Source organism: Sturnira hondurensis, unplaced genomic scaffold, assembly GCF_014824575.4.
Source record: "Sturnira hondurensis isolate 20B ecotype Veracruz unplaced genomic scaffold, ASM1482457v3 Scaffold0014432, whole genome shotgun sequence".
Taxonomy (NCBI): domain Eukaryota; kingdom Metazoa; phylum Chordata; class Mammalia; order Chiroptera; family Phyllostomidae; genus Sturnira; species Sturnira hondurensis.
In genome coordinates this window covers 3,545,697-3,564,961 of record NW_028087063.1, presented here as the reverse complement: position 1 = coordinate 3,564,961, position 19,265 = coordinate 3,545,697, and the positions used below count along the sequence as shown (strand labels likewise).

At 38.8% G+C, this 19,265-nt stretch overlaps 1 protein-coding gene across 1 annotated transcript in view; it reads left to right on the top strand.

Annotated features, from left to right (window-relative positions):
* Window positions 1-19,265, top strand: part of MYH15 (myosin heavy chain 15) — a 138,391-nt gene that overhangs the window by 50,363 nt on the left and 68,763 nt on the right. The window contains exons 17-24 of the mRNA XM_037063352.1: window positions 246-313; window positions 1,083-1,170; window positions 4,936-5,053; window positions 5,951-6,074; window positions 7,603-7,739; window positions 11,632-11,887; window positions 14,914-15,156; window positions 17,602-17,778. Coding sequence (XP_036919247.1) covers window positions 246-313; window positions 1,083-1,170; window positions 4,936-5,053; window positions 5,951-6,074; window positions 7,603-7,739; window positions 11,632-11,887; window positions 14,914-15,156; window positions 17,602-17,778 — 1,211 coding nt within the window. The remainder of the gene's footprint in view (window positions 1-245; window positions 314-1,082; window positions 1,171-4,935; window positions 5,054-5,950; window positions 6,075-7,602; window positions 7,740-11,631; window positions 11,888-14,913; window positions 15,157-17,601; window positions 17,779-19,265) is intronic.

Here is a 19,265-nt window from a genome sequence, read left to right as displayed (position 1 = left end):
ATTGATATATTTTATTTTTTGCTTATTTTTTGTAATGACTAAAAATTGTTGCAATGAGTGTTTTTACACAGTTGCTTGATTATTTCCTTAAGGAAAAGCACTAAAAATGGACATTTTTGTGTTGAGACATAAGCATTTTTAAAGCTTTTGTAGATATTGCCACATTGTTTCTAGAACTTTGATGAATATATGCTGTCATCAGTAGGACCAAAAAAAAGATTTTTAATTTTTTTTTCTTTTTTTAGCTCTACAGTTTGGGGAGAATAAACGCAAGAAGGGAGCTTCATTCCGAACAGTTGCATCTCTGTATAAAGTAATTTTAATTGCATCTAGCTGTATATTAACTGACTTACAATGTGCATAGGTTATTATGTATTTGAAATTTTACATCTTCAAATAAGAATAAAATATCTGGAGTTGGAATAGTTGATGTTTATCTTGGTATTACTGGGATTTAGAGGACACTGTTGGCTTTAATGAAAATATTGGTTCATAACTCATAGTTTCCAAAATTACCCTTGGCCAAATGGGGAAGTTAAGCTGCCCCCTACCCTCAACTCCAGACTGTGGCCCCTCCCTTGCCTCAAGGTGGGACTAAGTGTGATGCAATTTTGGTGCATTTTGCTCAGCATTCCTGCAGGGATCAGACCAAGCAGAGTCTACGCGGTTGCTTTCCTCACCCTGCCGCCCCACCCCCAGCCCTACCCTGCTTCCCTCAATCTCTCCCTCAGATTCTGCTTCCAGAGAATCTGACCAAAGATTAATATTTTCCAGTCAGAAAACTTGAGAAACAGTTTCTTTCTTCAAGCCATTTATTGCCTAGCTATAAGTTACTGCTATCAAATTCAAAACAGGTAGATATGATTCATAATAGAACTATGTCACATAAAGAACTACTTGGCATAAGAAAGAAATCATGTATGTTTGGTAAGCAGAAAATAATCTTGAAATCATTAAGTTATTGTTGGTATGTGCATGTTGGTTTTAAGACAAAGTTGATGGACTCGGAGACACTTGTGAGGGGATAAATGTTTTTAGTGGTTTCCAAAGTGATTTTGTGTTTGTTATGGCCTCTATTTTAGGAAAACTTAAATAAATTGATGATTAATCTGAAGTCAACAGCACCCCATTTTGTGAGATGCATAAATCCCAATGAAAACAAAATGCCAGGTAAGAACTGGACTTCTTTGTAATCCACACAGGGGCATACAATTGATTCAAGTCATATTGAATGTCTCTTTAAGAGACATTTACCAGTCCCCTTTACCTAAGAGTAGATTTTCAGATAGAAAAATGAAAGTAAGTTAAAAGTGAGATCTTTAGAACTTCCACAAGGTTGCCTTTGAATTGAGATTGAAGTGGACATACAGAAGGATTTCACAAAGCAGGCTCAATGGGGTAACCTTAGAATGCTTGATGTCACGGTTTAAAGTCCTTGAATTTCATGTAACATGTGGATGAGATTCTATGTCATTGTCTATAAGAGCAAAGCATAATAAAAAGGATTGAATGATCAATTGGGGATTAAGATAGATATATAAGCATAAAGGACATGATTTGGTCTGATTCATCTAAATTGACCATAAAGACAGTTTCTAAAGTCATTTCTAATTATTAAGAACTTCCTCTAGCCTTTCTCCCTAGTAGTGTCTATCTCTTTAGTTATATACTTCTGGGTCATGGGTACCTTTCTGTTGGGAACTGCCCTGCCTGGTTTCAGAAGTTGTAACCCCCCATGTCTAAGGCTGAGTAAAAATACCTTGGGACCATAAGCCACTGAGTAGACAAAGCTTATCTCCCCGGCAGGGGCTCTGCCTCTGACCCCTTTACTTCACCCTGCTTAGCCCCCAGTACATGACTGGTTAGCCTGTGATGGGTAAGATTCCTCAAGGGAGGGATGACCTAAGACAGGCATGGTTACAGGGGGCCCTCAAAAAGGACTTGGGGGGCTATAGAAAAAAGGGGTGATGGACCCTTGGCCCTCAGCTTTGACACAGCCTGAGTCCTCATTCTGTCTGCAAGAAGTTTCCTAATCTCTTGGCTGTCTTACTTCCCCTGCTTGACCTAATCCTGAAACAATGCTGGAAGTGGGTGCAGCCCTGGTCAGGAATGGGCAGTTTCCCTGGGAGGATGATCAGGCCTAAGAAAAAATAGACAAAATCTTGTGAAACCTGCTTTGCTAAGAATGCTTTCAATTTTCTGATAAGGGTCTGAGGAGGAAATGAGTTTGTTTTCCAAAGTTTTATAGGCCTTTAGCTAACTGACCCTGACTCAGAATAAGCCCGTGTAGTTCTTTGTATGTTATCTATTGTTTGATTCTTACTGCCTGACAATTATTAATGAGCTTTACTTGTATCCCTGTGCAGATTAAACCCATTGAGAAAAAGGCTCCTGGTCTTTCTCTTTTGAGAGATCAGCCACCTTTCCTCCCCAAGCAGATCATGTTTTGGTACACTTATTCTCATCTTTGGTGGCCAGGGTGGGGGGGTGGGCTGTGGGAGCAGCCTCCCCACACCTTTCTAAACTTTTTCTACTTTTATTGAGATATTATTGGCATACAGTACTATATAAGCTTAAGGTGTACAGCATAATGATCTGACTTATCTATATGTGAAGTGATTACCACAAGTTTAGTTAATATCCATCATCTCATATAGATATAAAAATAGAAAAAAAATTTCTTTGTGATGAGAACTCTTAGGAATTGCGCTCTCTCTCTCTCTCACACACACACACACACACACATACACACTCCAAAAGCAGTGTTTACTATTGTCATCATGTTGTATGTGCATCCCTAGTATCATTTATCTTGTAACTGGAAGTTTGTCTTTTCAACCACCTTCACCCAATTTTTCATCTCCCCATACCCCACTATAGTAATTACAAACCTGATCTCTTTTTTCCCAAGAGGTTGGGATTTTTCTTCTTTTTTTAAGATTACACATATAAGTGAGGTCCTATGGTATTTGTCTGTCTCTGTCTGACTTATTTCACTTAGCACAGTGCCCTCAAGTTTCATGCATGTTGTCACATATGGCAGGATTTCCTCCTTTTTATGGCTAATATTCCACTGAATATTTATACTACAACTTTTTAACCCATTCATTTGTAGATGGATACTCAGATTGTTCACATGGCTTGGCTTATTATAATGGATCCTCTTTGATTAGTAGATGGTGGTAGGAGGATGATGGAATAAGATGGGTGGTGATAAATTATTTTTTTAATGTTTTTAATTGCCAAAACACAGTTTTTACAGTTATTAACTATAACATAGATTGCCTTTTTTAAACCATGGGGTTGGATATTCCCAGGCTTGTCTTTAGAATTACAGGCTTCTATAGAGTTTGGCCAAAGGCTGTCAGCCTCAAAGTTGTGTATTTGACAAACACTTATGTCTTCAGAGCACTAATCACCTATGGAATATGTAGCCAGATGTTGCTCACTCTGATTTTTAAGGTTCTGTAGTATTTTGCATTTTTATTAACCTTCTGTAATTAAGACACCAATCTTGACAGTCTGTAACCTATTTTAGGAAAGTGTGATGCTAAACAATGGTGCTGCAGTTTGAGTTTTTGCAATGTGAACACTTCATGTTCATTTACACTGTCTGTTTTTGCCTCATTGTTTCCTATCTCCTGGGTTCCTGAATGCATCTGGGGACATTGCTTCCATCTAGCAAGGAATCTAATTAGCTGTCTCGATTTTGGAGTCATTCTGTTACCTATTAGAGTTGCCTCCCATTGAGTCAGCTCTAATTTCAGCAGGGCTTTTTTGGGTTTTCTCCTTTTTTTAAGTCATAAGACAAAGTTATAAGAAAAGCTTCGTGATCTACTCAAAACAGCTCTTCACATGCACTTAAAGGAGGTTGAGTGTGCTTGCCTTTAAGGTGTCATAGGCACCTTTTGCCACTTCTCACGGATCATTTGTTTCTGTCTGCAAACTGGATGGGAGGACAGGAATATCGGTGCATGGCTTTTATTTGTTTACTGTGACCCAGGGCATAGACAGACATCTCATCCCCATTTTTCTTATAATGCTATGGGAGGGCTTTGTGTTTAGAGGAGGGCTGCTTGGCTTCTTCCAGAAGACTTGCTGAGAGCCAGATACAGTGGCTCCTTTGGGGGTTTTTCAAAACTTTCTGTCTGAGACTGCAGCTCTAGAGGTGCCTCTTTTGATGAACGAGAAGGTGATATGCTTATTCTATAGAATAAAACTTAGATGCTGAATGTAGGCTGGAATGTAGCCAAATCCTTTCTAAGTCAAAATGGTAAATGGGATTTTGTTGTGCCATTTTCTTCTTCTTTTTTTTTATCCCCCCTTCTTGTAATCCCTTTGTCCTACTTGGNTCTGAGACTGCAGCTCTAGAGGTGCCTCTTTTGATGAACGAGAAGGTGATATGCTTATTCTATAGAATAAAACTTAGATGCTGAATGTAGGCTGGAATGTAGCCAAATCCTTTCTAAGTCAAAATGGTAAATGGGATTTTGTTGTGCCATTTTCTTCTTCTTTTTTTTTTATCCCCCCTTCTTGTAATCCCTTTGTCCTACTTGGAGAGACCAGTTTCCTTTTGAATTCTTATTTCTCTCTCTAGCTGCTTTTTGGCTGGTGAATAGATGTGGTAACAGCCATTTCCATTCTAGTGAAAATGTATTTTTTTCATCTTCGAGGACTATTTGCTTATAAAGTCTTGACTAACTGCAAGCTAAAGGGCTCATTCCATGTTAAAGGAATTTTAGGTAAATCCTATTTGGAGACTCCCACAAAACAGGATGGGTACTGTAAGTACCATCAGGCTGGGAGTGGATGAACTATTCATTACCTATCCTATAGAGAACACAAAACTCTTGGAACCTAAGATGCAGCAATTAGGACAAAGTCTAGGGTATAATGTTTTTAGATACAGACTCAACTGGGCTCCTTTTTCTGCAGGTGTAATGGACCCTTACTTAGTTCTACAGCAGCTGCGCTGTAACGGTGTCTTAGAAGGGGCTAGGATATGCCGTGAAGGTTTTCCAAACCGACTGCTGTATGCTGACTTTAAACAAAGGTAAAAGTACACCCCAGGATCCAAAAAGCCTGAGGCAGCCTATTCCATTTACCTCTCATTCCGAGAGCTCAGCCGCGTGTTGTTTGTTTGGTTGAGGTCCTCCAGACTACAGATCGCTGTGTTTTGATGGTGGTGAGATAGATGAGGACAGGATTTTGTTATTATTTCCCCTTAAATCCCACATCCATGTAGCTGTAATATCCTTATATCTCTATTAATGGATAATAGTCCCACATATAGAAGAAATATACACAGCAGAAAGATATGGAGGCTGAATTGAATCTCTGAAATATTGTGTATACTTAATTGTAGTTGCCATCCAAGCAGGCTGTTTCTTCACCAGCAAACGTGTGAAAGGAAGGAAGCTGGCGGGGTATGTAGTAGGAAGCAGGAGAGGCATCTTTGCTGTCTGTTTCCCAAATTCTAAAAGTGTAAATTATAGGTCATCAAGCAAATTTAGGCAAATTATGGTAGTGTAGACAGGGTACCTGTCTCAGAATTAAAAGGCATTTTTCTGGGTCTCTACCAACTTAGCATTAGGGTGGAGATTTCTTGGCATTTGTCTCTGCTTTTCATTTTTCTTATCTGCACAATAGAGACATGTAAACCTGCCCCTCTCTCTTTTTGTCTTCCCAATCTCTCCTTCCCTCCCTAATTGAACAGAGAGTCAAATGAGCTTGCCTTTAAAATATGATGAAGAGTACTAACTATTGTACCAAAGTAAGGGATTATTGCTTGTATCCTCATTACTTATCGCCAGGAGTTTCACGAAAATTGAACATATTGGTAGGAGATAGAAGTCTGTACTTCTTTCCAGCTTACTTGTCCAGATTATTCTTTATTTGAGTCATATGTCCTCCTGATCCCAGAATTTATTCTCTACTTGTTTTAAATCAGGTACTGTATTCTGAACCCAAAGGCCTTTCCAAAGAACAAGTTTATGAGCAGCAGAAAAGCAGCTGAAGAATTACTTGGCTCCTTGGAGATAGACCATACTCAGTACTGCTTGGGAATGACCAAGGTAACCAGAACACTACCAAGAGTGCACTTGAAGAAGAGTGGGAGGAGAGATGTGCATCTTAAAATACCCATGAAAGTTCACCTTTAAGGCATTCTGTAGCTCTGTGACCACAAATGATACAAATAGAGAGCAGGGACAAGGGGAAATTTCCATGCTACTTGGGAGAAAATTCAGTGTTTCTTGAATCTCAGTCTTGACTGCATTCACATTTTTATACTTATTAATCTAAGCAAGTTTGTGCCAAAATATACTGAATCAACTGTGTATACATATCAGAGCAAGAAAAAGGTGAATGAATCAATGGTGTGCATAACTGTTGGTTTGTGTGTAAACCGATGAATCCATAATTACTGTTTTAGGGAATTCTAGAAGACTATATGAGTAATTAAAAACTTTAAGGTCAACCCCATTATCCAAAAAATTAATACAAAGTGAACTTCGTTAAATGCGATTCACTAAATTCTGCTTTATCTGAGATGATCCACATATTTTGGGGAACTTCTAACTAAGCGATTTGGTTTTGTCTGATAGTCAACATCATGCTGCTCCTAGTGATACCCATGTCAGCACCATATTATCTGAAGGACAATTGGAGGGCCTAGATTGAAGAGCTCCTAAGAAAAGAACTCCGTAGGACATAATTGTAAAATGTTATAACATACGTGCAGAATGTTATATTTTGAGTATCTGAGAGTCCGGTTCTGCTGTTCATTGTCTCTGCTGATCTTCTCTTCTGGTGCCTTGCTTCTTTGTGTGTTTAGTTATTTTTGCTGTATACCACTCATCTACATGAGGTGAGGGAGCCTCTTAAGTCACAAAATTTAAGGAGGAGCTCACTGTTTGGGTTATACAAGTGCTGACATGTACAACACTGAGAGTGATGGTCTCCTTAATATTTGTGCCTTCGGTACTTCATTCACCTCATCTGGTCCATTATTAAAGATTTGCCACAAAAATTTTATGTGAATTCTTTAATACCTAGGACAGAAGTGCCTTTATTTTGAGCAGGGGTCAACAAACTATAGACTAAGGGCCATTTCTAGTCTATTTTTTTATATGGCTCAATTGCTAAAAAAGGTCTTACATTTTTAAGGGGTGATTTTAAAAAAGAAGAAGAATATTCTACAGAGAATCTATGTGAACTACAAAGCTGAAAGTATTTACAGTCTCACCATTTACAGAAAAATTTGTAGGACCTTGCCTGGCAGTTTAGAGAATGGCCTACCTGGTCCTATCATAAAACTTAAAGTTCCCTGGGTAACATAGCCATTATTAATAGATGAGGGGAGGAACCTTATGTAAACACAGTTCTTAAGGAACCAATATAAACACAGAATTAGATAAATTTTTTTGCAAACTTACTGTTATAAAAACCAGTCATTCTAAAAACATGCATTTTACACATTAAATAAAACTCAAGAAATAGAACTGAAAAAAAAGAATACATCAATTGCTGTTAAGGTAACTCAACAGACATTTACTGACTACACATTATAAATGGAACTAACATCTGACTTATTTCTTTTAGGTGTTTTTAAAAGCTGGCTTTTTAGGCCAACTGGAAGCAATGAAGGATGAAAGGCTATCTAAAGTCTTTATATTGTTCCAAGCCAGAATGAGGGGCACACTGATGCGAATCAAATTCCAGAGGATTCTAGAAGAGAAGTATGTATGCCACCCCTCCCTGCATCTGTTCTGCTAGGATGACAGCGGGCCTCAGTCAGTGTGATTTCATCCCATTGCCTTACACCAGATCTGGGAAAGAGCTGCCTCCTCTGCTTCGGCACGGACCAAACTTTAAAGTTTTTAAATCATGGAACATGAAACACAGCACAGAGGTCTTGTATTGCCTTATCCAACCAAGTATAAGCATAATTCAGATATTTCTTGCACCGCTTGTAGCCTTCCCTTTGGAGGGATTCCTTATAGTCAGAGAAGCCTGGATCTCTGAGGGTAGTGTGATTCACAAGCCATAACAGCAGCAGACCTGGAAGGATTCATATGCACCCTGCAGCCATCTCTGTGGGGAATTTTTCTGTCCACTGTGCAACCTCCCCTGGAGAGGAAAATGTGCATCTCTTGGTGACAGGTAACCATAACTCTCTTAATTAATTTCAGGTAGGTTCACTAGGAACATTTACCACCACATTTGGACACTTAGGGATAGGTTTTTTTCTAATCTTTAATGGACTCATGGAAATCAATCTAGAAAAATCTCCAAATAGTAGAACTGTGAGGAAGGGATTCTTCAGTTGTTGCATTTGCTTTTTCTGTAGCATAGTAGACATTCTGGAGACATGTAAACTATGGTGTTGGTATAATTTACTTAATTAACAACCTGTTAAGTCCTTCTGTTAGCCCCAATGTGACATGGTGAGGTCAGCGGTATTAGAGCTACATCTCCTGAGAGTCTCCTATGACCCTCGTAGAGTCTCAGTGTGGTGTGGAAGTTTATGGGGACGTGGGATCAGGGACATGGCATCTGGGACCAAGTGCATGAAATTGAATAAGACTCTTAATTTCTCCATAGCTCACTTTCTTTGTCGCTACAATAAAGTCTTTACTATCCACTCTTTCTAAATCATAGGATAACTTTTCAAAAACTATTATGACCTATTTCAAACAGACTGAAAATATTGTAATATGCACTTGTGGATCTATTACCAGTGAATATCAATTGTTAACATTTTTTCCTACAATTGCTCACAACTTTAAAAAATAATTAACAAAGGAAAGCCCATTTCATATTTCTCTCTTGAGTCAAGTTTTGTAAAGATATGAAGACATGTAGATATGAAGATATCTTTAAAGGGTGACATGATTTTTATGTTTTTAGTTTTCACATAAATAGTATTCTGTATATATTATCCTAAAATTTGTTTTTATAGACAGTAGTAGTTTTGAATCTTATTAATGTTGATAAAAGTAGTGCTAGATTTTTTATTTTAACTACCATGTTGTATTTATTACCCAAATATACCACAATTTATTCATTTCCAGTTCAAGTAAATTCAAGTCATTTATGATTTTTTGCTATTATCAACAGCTCTGCAGTGATATTTTTATAAATGTGCCCCCTTGAACATGTGCAGTAGTTTTCTGAGGGTACTGTTACTCAGAATGCTGGTCCATGCTAATAGTTTGTGGGTGGAAGCTGGCTGAGGCCCGCACTTTGAGCGGCATTTCTCCATGGTGTGAATTATTAGGTTTTAAGCTGTATACAATTCAACTTCATGAGATAGTGCCAACATGCTTTCTCACTTACTGTTCATCAGAAGTGTGTGCAAGTTGCCTGATCAGTATGGATCAGTTGGTTGGGTATCATCCCGCAAAGCAGAGGGTCACCAGTTCAATTCCCAGGACACATGTCTGGGGTGTGGTCTCAGTCCTTGGTCAGGGTGCATAGGAGGCAATTTTTCTCTCACATCAATGTTTCTCTTAATTCTCCCTTCTGTTCCCTCTCTCAATTAATAAATAAAATCTTTTTTAAAAAGAGAAATGTATGGAAATCCTATTCTATATGTTCATCAATTTGTGGTATTTCAGACTTCAAAATCTTTTGCCAAACTACCAATTTTCTGACTGTGGGGGAAGCAATTATTTCCCTGAAATGATGTTTTCTGTAGGGTTTTAAATTTTTTTTGGTGTGTTTGTTTGTTTTTGTAGATGTGACATTTTGTGAAGGACATTTCCTTCATCTTATTTTGTGAACCATTTTTCCTAAGAAAATAGTTAAACCCTTTTTTTATCTATTGAAGTAATCACATGTTTTTCCCACTTACCTATAAATTTATTAAATTATATTAATAGATTTTTAAAATGCTAAACCTGTTTTGTTTATGAAATATTATTTTTCATAACACTAGTAGTATTATCACAAGGATTTTTGCATCAGTGTTCATGAATAGGTTTCTCCTCTAATTGTCTTTTCTCCTGCTGGGTTACCTGACTTTGGATCAAGGTCACCTTGACCTAATAAAAGGGTTAAGGAATGTTTCATTTTTTCAAAACCTGAACAATTTATTGTGCTTATTTATTCCTTGAACATTTGGTAAAATTTACCTATAAAACTATCAAGATCTGGTATTTCTTTTGTGATATATGTTATCATTTTGATTCAATTTATTTAATAGTTACAGGCCTATTGATGTTTCTTCCTTTTTGAATCAGTTTATATGTCTTTTTAAAAAAATTATATGTTTCTTTTAAATTTTCCAATTTGCTAAGTTTATTTTTAATTCCCTACCATATCTATGATTGTTTTTAGAGCACATTCCTAGATTATATTTCTAGAATATCACCATTCCTATTATTATTTATTTGTGTCTTCTTTTTCTTGATTTTTCATGTCAGATGTTTATTTAGCCTATTTAATAAATCATCTTTTAAAATTTTCTTCATTTTTTCTAGTTCATTAATTTATGATCTCATCTTTATTCTTTCCTTCCATTTTCTTTGAGTTTATTCTTTTCTTAATTCACATTTTTCCTAATGATCTATACAGCTGCTTAATTGTTCCACTGAGTGTTTGATTTCAATAACTATACTTTTCAATTTTAGACATATTATTTGTTCCTCTTTCAAATCTGTCTGCCATTTTATCATAATGGCTCATTTCTTTCTTGTTTTTTTTTTTACTTTTTTCCTTTATGCCTTTAATAATTTTAATAATTATTTTATGGTATTCAAAAGGTTGTTCAATTATATAAATTCTTGGGATTTAATCAAAGTTTTTATTGTAGGTGCTCACTCTCACTGGTGGTTAATTTTTAAAAAATATATGTTTCATAACTTTGAACTGTAAGTTCATCTTCAAGGGCTGGATCCAAGAGAATCTCTGATGCTTGATATTAGGGTGTTTTCTTCAGTAAAATTTTGTGTTGTCTTCTCCCAAGGACCCACACAGTATTTATTACCAGTGTGAAAAATTATCATGCTAATTGCTTGCCTATTTCTACACCAATCAGGTAGTGTAATTTAAACCTCAGACATTTCCGAGTGGTGGGTCTAAAAAAATTCTTAGAGTCGGATTTTTTTTCTTCACTCTGAGTTCAGACTAAATCGGATGTACTTCTCTTTGACATTTCTCTGTGCTGGTAGTGCATTTTTAGCCTTTCTCTTCATTAAGGGTGATATCCTTTGAAGGTTTCAGCCTGTCTCTTTATCCATGTGGATAGAAAACTACAAACCCCTAAAATACTAAGACTGACTCCCTTCTTCCACGAAGATGGCCAAGGTGCACATCCATTTATTTACTGCTCAGGTGTTCAGCTCCTTTTTTATTTCTCACACTTCTCAGGCTCTGCTCACATTTAAAGGCTATTTGTGACAGAAGCATTTTTAGGATATCTAGCCCACAATATCACTTCTGGCCCCAGAAGCCCCACAAGGGGCTTTGCCAGAATTAAATGAGAGCCCAGATGTAAAAGAGCTTCGAAGATGAATGACAATATATAATGGCTCCTAAAAAGATGTGCTTATTAAGAATTTTAATTTGGAAAATAACGCTGTCATAGTCTGGGTTAACTTGTTTTTCCTTTTTTTCATCTTGATTTAGGGAGGCACTTCTTTTGATCCAGTGGAACATAAGAGCTTTTATGACTGTGCAGAACTGGCCCTGGATGAGACTCTTCTACAAGATTAAGCCTCTTGTTAAATCTGCTGGGACGGGAAAGGAGGTAGCTGGACTGAAGGAAGAGTGTGTGCAACTGCAAAAAGCCTTGGAGAAATCAGAATCTCAGGGGGAGGAACTGAAAGCAAAGCAAGTCTCCCTCATCCAGGAGAAGAATGACCTGGTTCTTCAGCTGCAGGCTGTAAGTGGCCCCACCATTCATTCTTCAAATCAAGTTTTTAATTAGAGTCCCTGTTTTGCACATAGTGTTGACTTGAAAAGAAGAGGCATGCACTTTTCAAATACTGTAGAATTTCATCAAACACAGACAATGGAAACATGTAAAGAGACACCCCATTTCAATAGAGAAGTGATTTTATTGGCAGGATGTCTTTGAAAAAGAGACAAACTATTAGATGGGTTTTAATTACATAAAAGCACTGCCATCTATCATGGGAGCCAGCCAGGAAGCTCTGGGTTTTAATTTAAATTCTGTATATAGCTCATGACCCATTAACAAATCAAACACAGGATTTTAGTCAATCTTCAGAATTATTGTAGTATGCACCTACTTGGTTTTCCTGATTTTTGTCCTCACTTCTCCATTTCCGAGTCAAAATTAACATTATTAATCAGTTAGGTTCTTAAGTACAGCAGTTCTCAACTTTGGATTTGCATCACAATGAGTTGTGAAGCAGTAAAATAAAAAGAAAGAAGCCTAGGCCCCACTCTCAGATATTTTCATTAAGCAGACCCTGTGTGGGTCTAAATAATCTGTATTGGTTACTCTGATATCTAGTCAAAATTGAGGACCGTTGTCTTAAGCAAACAGGATGTTGCTTCTCCGATGAACAAGCTTTGGATTCTGCAACATGTGCATTGTAGGCTCCAAACCCTTGCCCTGGTGTTGGAGCTTCCGTCTCCAATCGGCCGTCAATGGTGCCGTTACTCACTTCCTTTCATATTCCCCCTCTCTAGCCACTGGGACGACTGTCATCCCCAAACACCCCACAGGGAGTGCTAGGATTCACCCACCTTCGTTATGTTCTTCACCTCACTTAGAACAGTGCTGGGTTAGAAGATACTGGGCTCAAATAAATAATATAAATAAAAGTTTTTCCTGGTTTCCAAATGTACTAAAAACAGAAAATTTAGTAATTTTAGACTAACCCAAGTTATTCTTTTATTTCGGAGCTGTGCTATCCATCAGTGTTTCGGTAGGCCATATTTTACATAACAATTTATACTCACACCACATTTCTCACACATATTTAAGTAACAGTGATTCTAGAGTTTGGAATATTTAGAATATGTCAGCCTGGGAGGCTTGTTAGAAACACAAATTCCTGCCACCCCTCCTTGAAACCTACTTTAAGATCCATACTGTGAGAATCACAATTTGTAATGTTTTATGTTGTATGGCTTTGGGGAGAGGCAGCCTTGGCTGAGACCCGGCCTCCCAGTTTTCATGACTCTTCCTACTGATCTAGAGGGTGGCCAGTGCGACGTAGGCTGGCGCGGGAAGTAGGAGTGGACCCAACTTGTGTAGGGGGTGGTGGTTCAAAGCCTGGGAAACATGATAAAAGATCAGCATGGTGAGCATGGGAAACACCCGGAAGCCAATTCCAGAGCAAACCCAGGAAGTGTGAAATGAGCTCACATTGTGACTGTGATTAAAAACCTTGCCAGAGCTATGAAATGTTTTACCATCACTTATTTTCAAGGGACACAACACAGTAGGGATAAAGGAAATGAGGAATCTTTTAAAATCACTCACTCTGAATACCAGCAGAACTCAGAACCCTTTCCAATTAACTTTGTGAGTACATGAGAAAAGAATTGCCACTGGGGACAGGGTATTTCTACTGCTCAACTGCTACCCCACTGCTCAGCTGGGCCCCAAGTCCTGTCATCACGTTCAATACAGGGCTGATGATGGGGAATTGGACTCTTCTATTCATTCAGTGTCGGAGGCAGGTCCTTTACATGTGCCGAATAGGACAGAGCAAATGCTTGTCACCCAGGGGAGCATGAAAATCCCTTGTGCCCCATCTCAAACATCGGAAGATTCTCTGATATGCATGAACCCTTCTTGCTTTGACGTTATTGTTTGTTTTTAATCCCGCCCTTCTCTTTGGGCCCTCAGTGATATTGGGGATGTGCTACTCGACACCCCCCAGCTGTGTTTCTTTGAGCCCCATTTTTTGGCCATTCTTGTCAGTAATTAGCCAGAAACCAATAGTGTGGATTTTTGCCTTTTTTCTGCTCTTGATTTAATAGCTGAAATTACCTAAGCCAGACAAATAGATACATGGTTAATAAAGTGCCCCTAATTAACATATTGCAGAGGATGAATGAGGTCTAGACATGGAAGATGGAGATGTGTGTGAAGTTATTTTGCCACGAACCCTACAGTAATTAAGAATTTGCTCATAAAGGGGAGGTTTTACTTAGCTTCTAATAGAGATAAATTAGAGGGGTTCAGAGTTATAAAAGGTGATTTTGTAGCAAAAAGCAATCAGCTCCTTCATTTTTACTTGACCCATAGTGAGAGCTGAAGAGTACATTTGAAAGGATAAAAGGAAAGAGTATTTTATGCTGTATGTGTATAGCTTTCAGAATTTATTGCTGGCAGAATCACCGAGGAAAAGATTTTAGATGAAAATAGTGAAATTTAGGCATTGACTTGCATGTAATCTTATGAATTCTGAATTCAGCCTATGAATAAATCTATAGCTCAGGGGTTTTTTTATTAGAAGATACCTATATAGTAAATAAGTACATCAGGGCTCTTATAACTATTATAAATATTCTGTTGTCTGAGGATTACTTCTTAAAAGACTGTATTCTGAGCAGGTATCAACCTCAAAGCCTGTGCCCAGTGGATGCTTCCAAAAGCTGTGATTTAAGCAGCACCCCCCCAGTTTCTGGAGGCATGTGTACTCCTCCAGGCCACCAGAATTCCATTAAGTGCTTTAGAAGAGGTAATCTAATCTAGTGAATGGCCTGAAAGATCGAAAGCACTTCCAAACACAAGCAACTCTTCTACTTTTGCACAATAGAATCAGGGAAACTGGGAATATTATTTCGGCTGCTTGGGAAAGAAGGTAGGTGAAAGTGCCGGGCAGAGGGCAGGCAATTATCTCTTTGCTAGTGTTAAGCAGCATTTTCGCCTAGCTGATAAATTACTTCCAGCTGTTGGCAACAATTTTCTCCTCATCATGGCAGGAGCAAGAGACCCTGGCAAATGCTGAAGAGCAGTGCGAGTCACTGATTAAATCCAAAATCCAGCTGGAGGCCAGAGTCAAGGCACTGTCTGCACGGGTGGAAGAAGAAGAGGAGATAAATTCTGAGCTGACTGCCAGGGGGCGGAAACTGGAAGATGAATGTTCTGAGTTGAAGAAAGAAATCGATGACCTGGAAACAATGTTGGCGAAGTCAGAGAAGGAGAAGCGTGCTACGGAGCACAAGGTACTTTTTCTACAATGTTAGGAAGGCCTAGATGCCTGAATGCCACTCCCAACCAGGCTTTGGTAGCAGGCTTGTTCTGTTTAAATTAACTAACACAGAGGCCTGCAGACTTGAGAAGCACTAATAGTCAGAAGTGGCATAAAATGAAGAGTCTGGTGAACTGTGCTATCCCAATTCAAATTTCCAACTTGATTTGTGCAACCCCACTAAATCTGCAGAATGAAATATCTTCATTTGTTCTAATTTTATTACATCTGAAGTCTAATAAGTAAGAGTGGAATGGTTTCATGGGGCCACTAAGTGTCCTTTTTCTGAAAGGAGAGTGAGCATGATGCAGTTTTCTGGAAGGTGATTTGGGATATGTCTGATCCTCCAGCTCCGTCATTGGGTCATAGTTTGACCTTGGGATGCATCTGAATTCCAGTTATGGACTTCGCTGTTTTGTCCTTTTCAGTTGAAGGTTTTAACTTGCACCTCTGTGTATGGATTGAAGTTAACTGGAGAGTCTGTATCAGATTCTAAAAAATAACTAGTCTCCAGAATGACTCTAATTTTGGCCGATGATTAAATAGCAACTCTGTGCCATTGGTTCACTTTCACAAAAGCACTTGGGCTTGAGACCGCCAGCTTTTGTTTTTGTATATCTTAGCAGCTGGACCTCTTTTTTTAATATATATTTTATTGATTATACCATTACAGTTGTTCTATTTCCCCCATTCATTCCCCTCCACCCTGCCCACCCTCTTCCCCACCATTCCCCACCTTTAGTTTATAGCCATGTGTCTCAAGTTCTTTAGATTCTATATTTCCCATAGTATTCTTGCCCTCCCCCTATCTATTTTCTACCTACTGTCTATGCTATTTTCTGTACCTTCTCCCCCCTTCTCCTCCTCCCACTCCCCTGTTGCTAACCCTCCATGTGATCTTCATTTCTATGGCTCTGCTCCTGATCTAGCTGTCCTCTTGGTTTGCTTTTGTTTTAGGTGTGGTTGTTGATAACTGTGAGTTTGCTGTCCTTTCACTGTTCATATTTTTCATCTTCTTTTTCTTATATAAGTCCCTTTAACATTTCATATAATAAGGGCTTGGTGATGATGAACTCCTTGAACTTGACCTTATCTGAGAAGCACTTTATCTGCCCTTCCATTCTAAATGAAAGCTTTGCTAGATAGAGCAATCTTGGATGTAGGTCTTTGGATTTCATGACTTGGAATACTTCTTTCCAGCCCCTTCTTGCCTGTAAGGTCTCTTTTGAGAAATCCGCTGACAGTCTGATGGGAACTCCTTTGTAGGTGACTGTCCCCTTATCTCTTGCTGCTTCTAGAATTCTCTCCTTCATTTTAATCTTGGCTAATGTAATTATGATGTGCCTTGGTGTGTTCCTTCTTGGGTTCAACTTCTTTGGCACTCTCTGAGCTTCCTGGATTTCCTGGAAGTCTATTTCCTTTGCCAGACTGGGGAAGTTCTCCTTTATTATTTGTTCAAATAAGTTTTCCACTCGTGGCTGTTTCTTTTCCCCTTCTGGTACCCCTATAATTCGGATGTTGGAACGTTTAAAGATGTCCTGGGGGTTCCTAAGCCTCTCCTCATTTTTTTGAATTCTTGTTTCTTCATTCTTTTCTGGTTGGATGTTTTGTCCTTCCTTCTGGTCCATTCCATTGATCTCAGTCCCAGTTTCCTTTCCATCACTATTGGTTTCCTGTGCATTTCCCTTCATTTCAATTAGTTTAGCCTTCATATGTTCCTCTAATTTGTGACTATAATCAACCAGTTCTGTGAGCATCCTGATCACTAGTGTTTTGAACTGTGCATCTGAGAGGTTCGCTGTTTCTTTTTCACTTAGAGTTATTGGCTCTGGGGCTTTGAGTTCTTCTTGAGCCATATTTTGGACTGTTTGTGCCTGTTATGGATGAGGAACAGAGTCCTAGGTGTTCACCAGGGCAGGGCAACTCAGTCACTGGGTTGTGACGCTGTACGTGGGGGTGGGGTCAAAGAGGAGCAATGGCAGTCCCGTTTGCCGCCTGCCCCCGCTGCAGCTGCCACCGTCACAGGGGCCCTGCGCCTTCTGTCCCACTGCGCGCGAATGTGCGACCGTGGACCTCTTTTTTAACCTCCACTTTTTGGGTGATATTGAGACACAACAAATTAACATGTGCCCCCTGAATACTCAAAAGGGGGGTCTACCACACTGGCATTTTTATTGTACAATGATGTGACACTAAAACCTGGCCATCCATTGAGCTGTATTGATAATATTTGATTGACCAGAATACCCAGACCATGACAGGTAACATCATTTTGTGTGTATGGAAGAAAAAGTGGGTTCACAGTTTTTAAAAGTATATCTGGAATTGGGCTAGATTTGGTTCTTTGACAGCAGCTTAGTGTTATGCACAGCCTTCCAGAAGTAGCTCTAACAAAGCTGTTGCTTTCTTCTTCCCACAGGTCAAGAACTTGACTGAGGAAGTAGAGTCTCTAAGTGAGGATATCAGCAAACTTAACAGAGAAGTGAACCTTGTGCAGGAGGCCCACCAGCAGACCCTCGATGACCTGCATGCTGAGGAGGAGAAACTCAGTGACCTAAGCAAAGCCAACTTGAAATTGGAACAGCAAGTAGATGAGGTAAGAAGTGCTATGTGTAGCTGGTTAGCTGTCTGTCTACATGTGTACAAATCTATAATTTTTATTTAGTTAATTTGTCTTGACAGTTTCAGGAAAATTTAGTAACATGATTTGTATCCCTCCTTATTAGAAGTCGTTTTTTATTTTTCTTACTGTACATTGAACCACTAAAGTATAGAGTGACCCCAGCATGTATTCTGTCAGTTTTTAAATGCAAATTTTATACAACCCTGGGCAGTCTGGGGAAAACATTGGGATGAATCGTAAAGGGTCATCACTCCAGGTGGCTGACTTTCCACCACAGAACCTGGTGTTTTGCCCCACAGATATGTGGGTACTCTATTTGACACTAGTGTTGAAGGATTGATTTAAAGACCCTGCTATGTCTCCAGTGTGACCTGAGGTTCATTTCTAGCTGAAAGAGAGGTAAGTCACAAGCTGTGTTCTACACACACATTGGAAAGTACTTATAATATTCTAAAGATGGTACTGTGTTCTGCCTCTAAACCTCCTGTGATATAAGTTACTGTATTTCAGACCAGCCTCAATGGATAGTTTCATTGTTCTTCCTTCCCCATCCCCAGCTGACACGGTATATTCATTCATTCTCTTATTAGTCCCCACAGCTTAGCCTTTATAAAACTTCTGGTAAGGGTGGATGAGTTTTATTATTATTATTATTATTATTATTATCATCATCATCATCATCATCTGCTTTTTCCTCCAGCCTCTCTATTAGTTTCCTCCATTACCTACCAGTTGTCTCACTTCTCTTCCTATTTCCACTGACTGTGCATCTCACAAAGCCTCTGTGTGAGGACTGATTGCTGTCACGTACTCGTTCTCTTCTGGAGTTCTACTTTCAGTTTGGTGCATAAAGCTTCTAGAAATTCTCTCTCTTCCACCCATTTAAGTTTTATATGTTTTCTCCTTGCAGGAAATAACTTCAATTATTAAAAAACAAACATACCATTGAAAAAAATTATATTATAAGTGTTACTTATCCTGTTAAACTTACCTCAATATCATTGTGGGCAACTTTAATTAAGACAAAACTAGCATGTTCTGTGCACTTCGGTGTGGTACCAGACTATGGCATAATGTTATGCATGAGAGGAGGGCACTCAGGGGGTGAAGGAGGTACAGGAATCATGCCATGTGAGACGTGTGTGAAAGGGTCAGTACTAAGTTGGGAGATTTAGGACAGTGGTTGAGACACGTTTGCTTGGAATTGCTCCAGGGACCAGAGCTTAGACTTGTGGGAAGAATTTACAGAGAATATCTTTGCTTTTTACAAAGAGGCACTCTGAATGAATGGACGTACCCATCCATGAAATGAGCTGCCATATGAAGAAGGGAGCTTCCCTTGCTGGACAGTGAGCAAACAAGGCCTCACTAGCCATTCATCATTGGTTCCTTCCTTAGGATAGAATGTGTATTCCTTAATCTCCAAAGTTTTCTTCCATCACTGTCATTACTAGATTTTT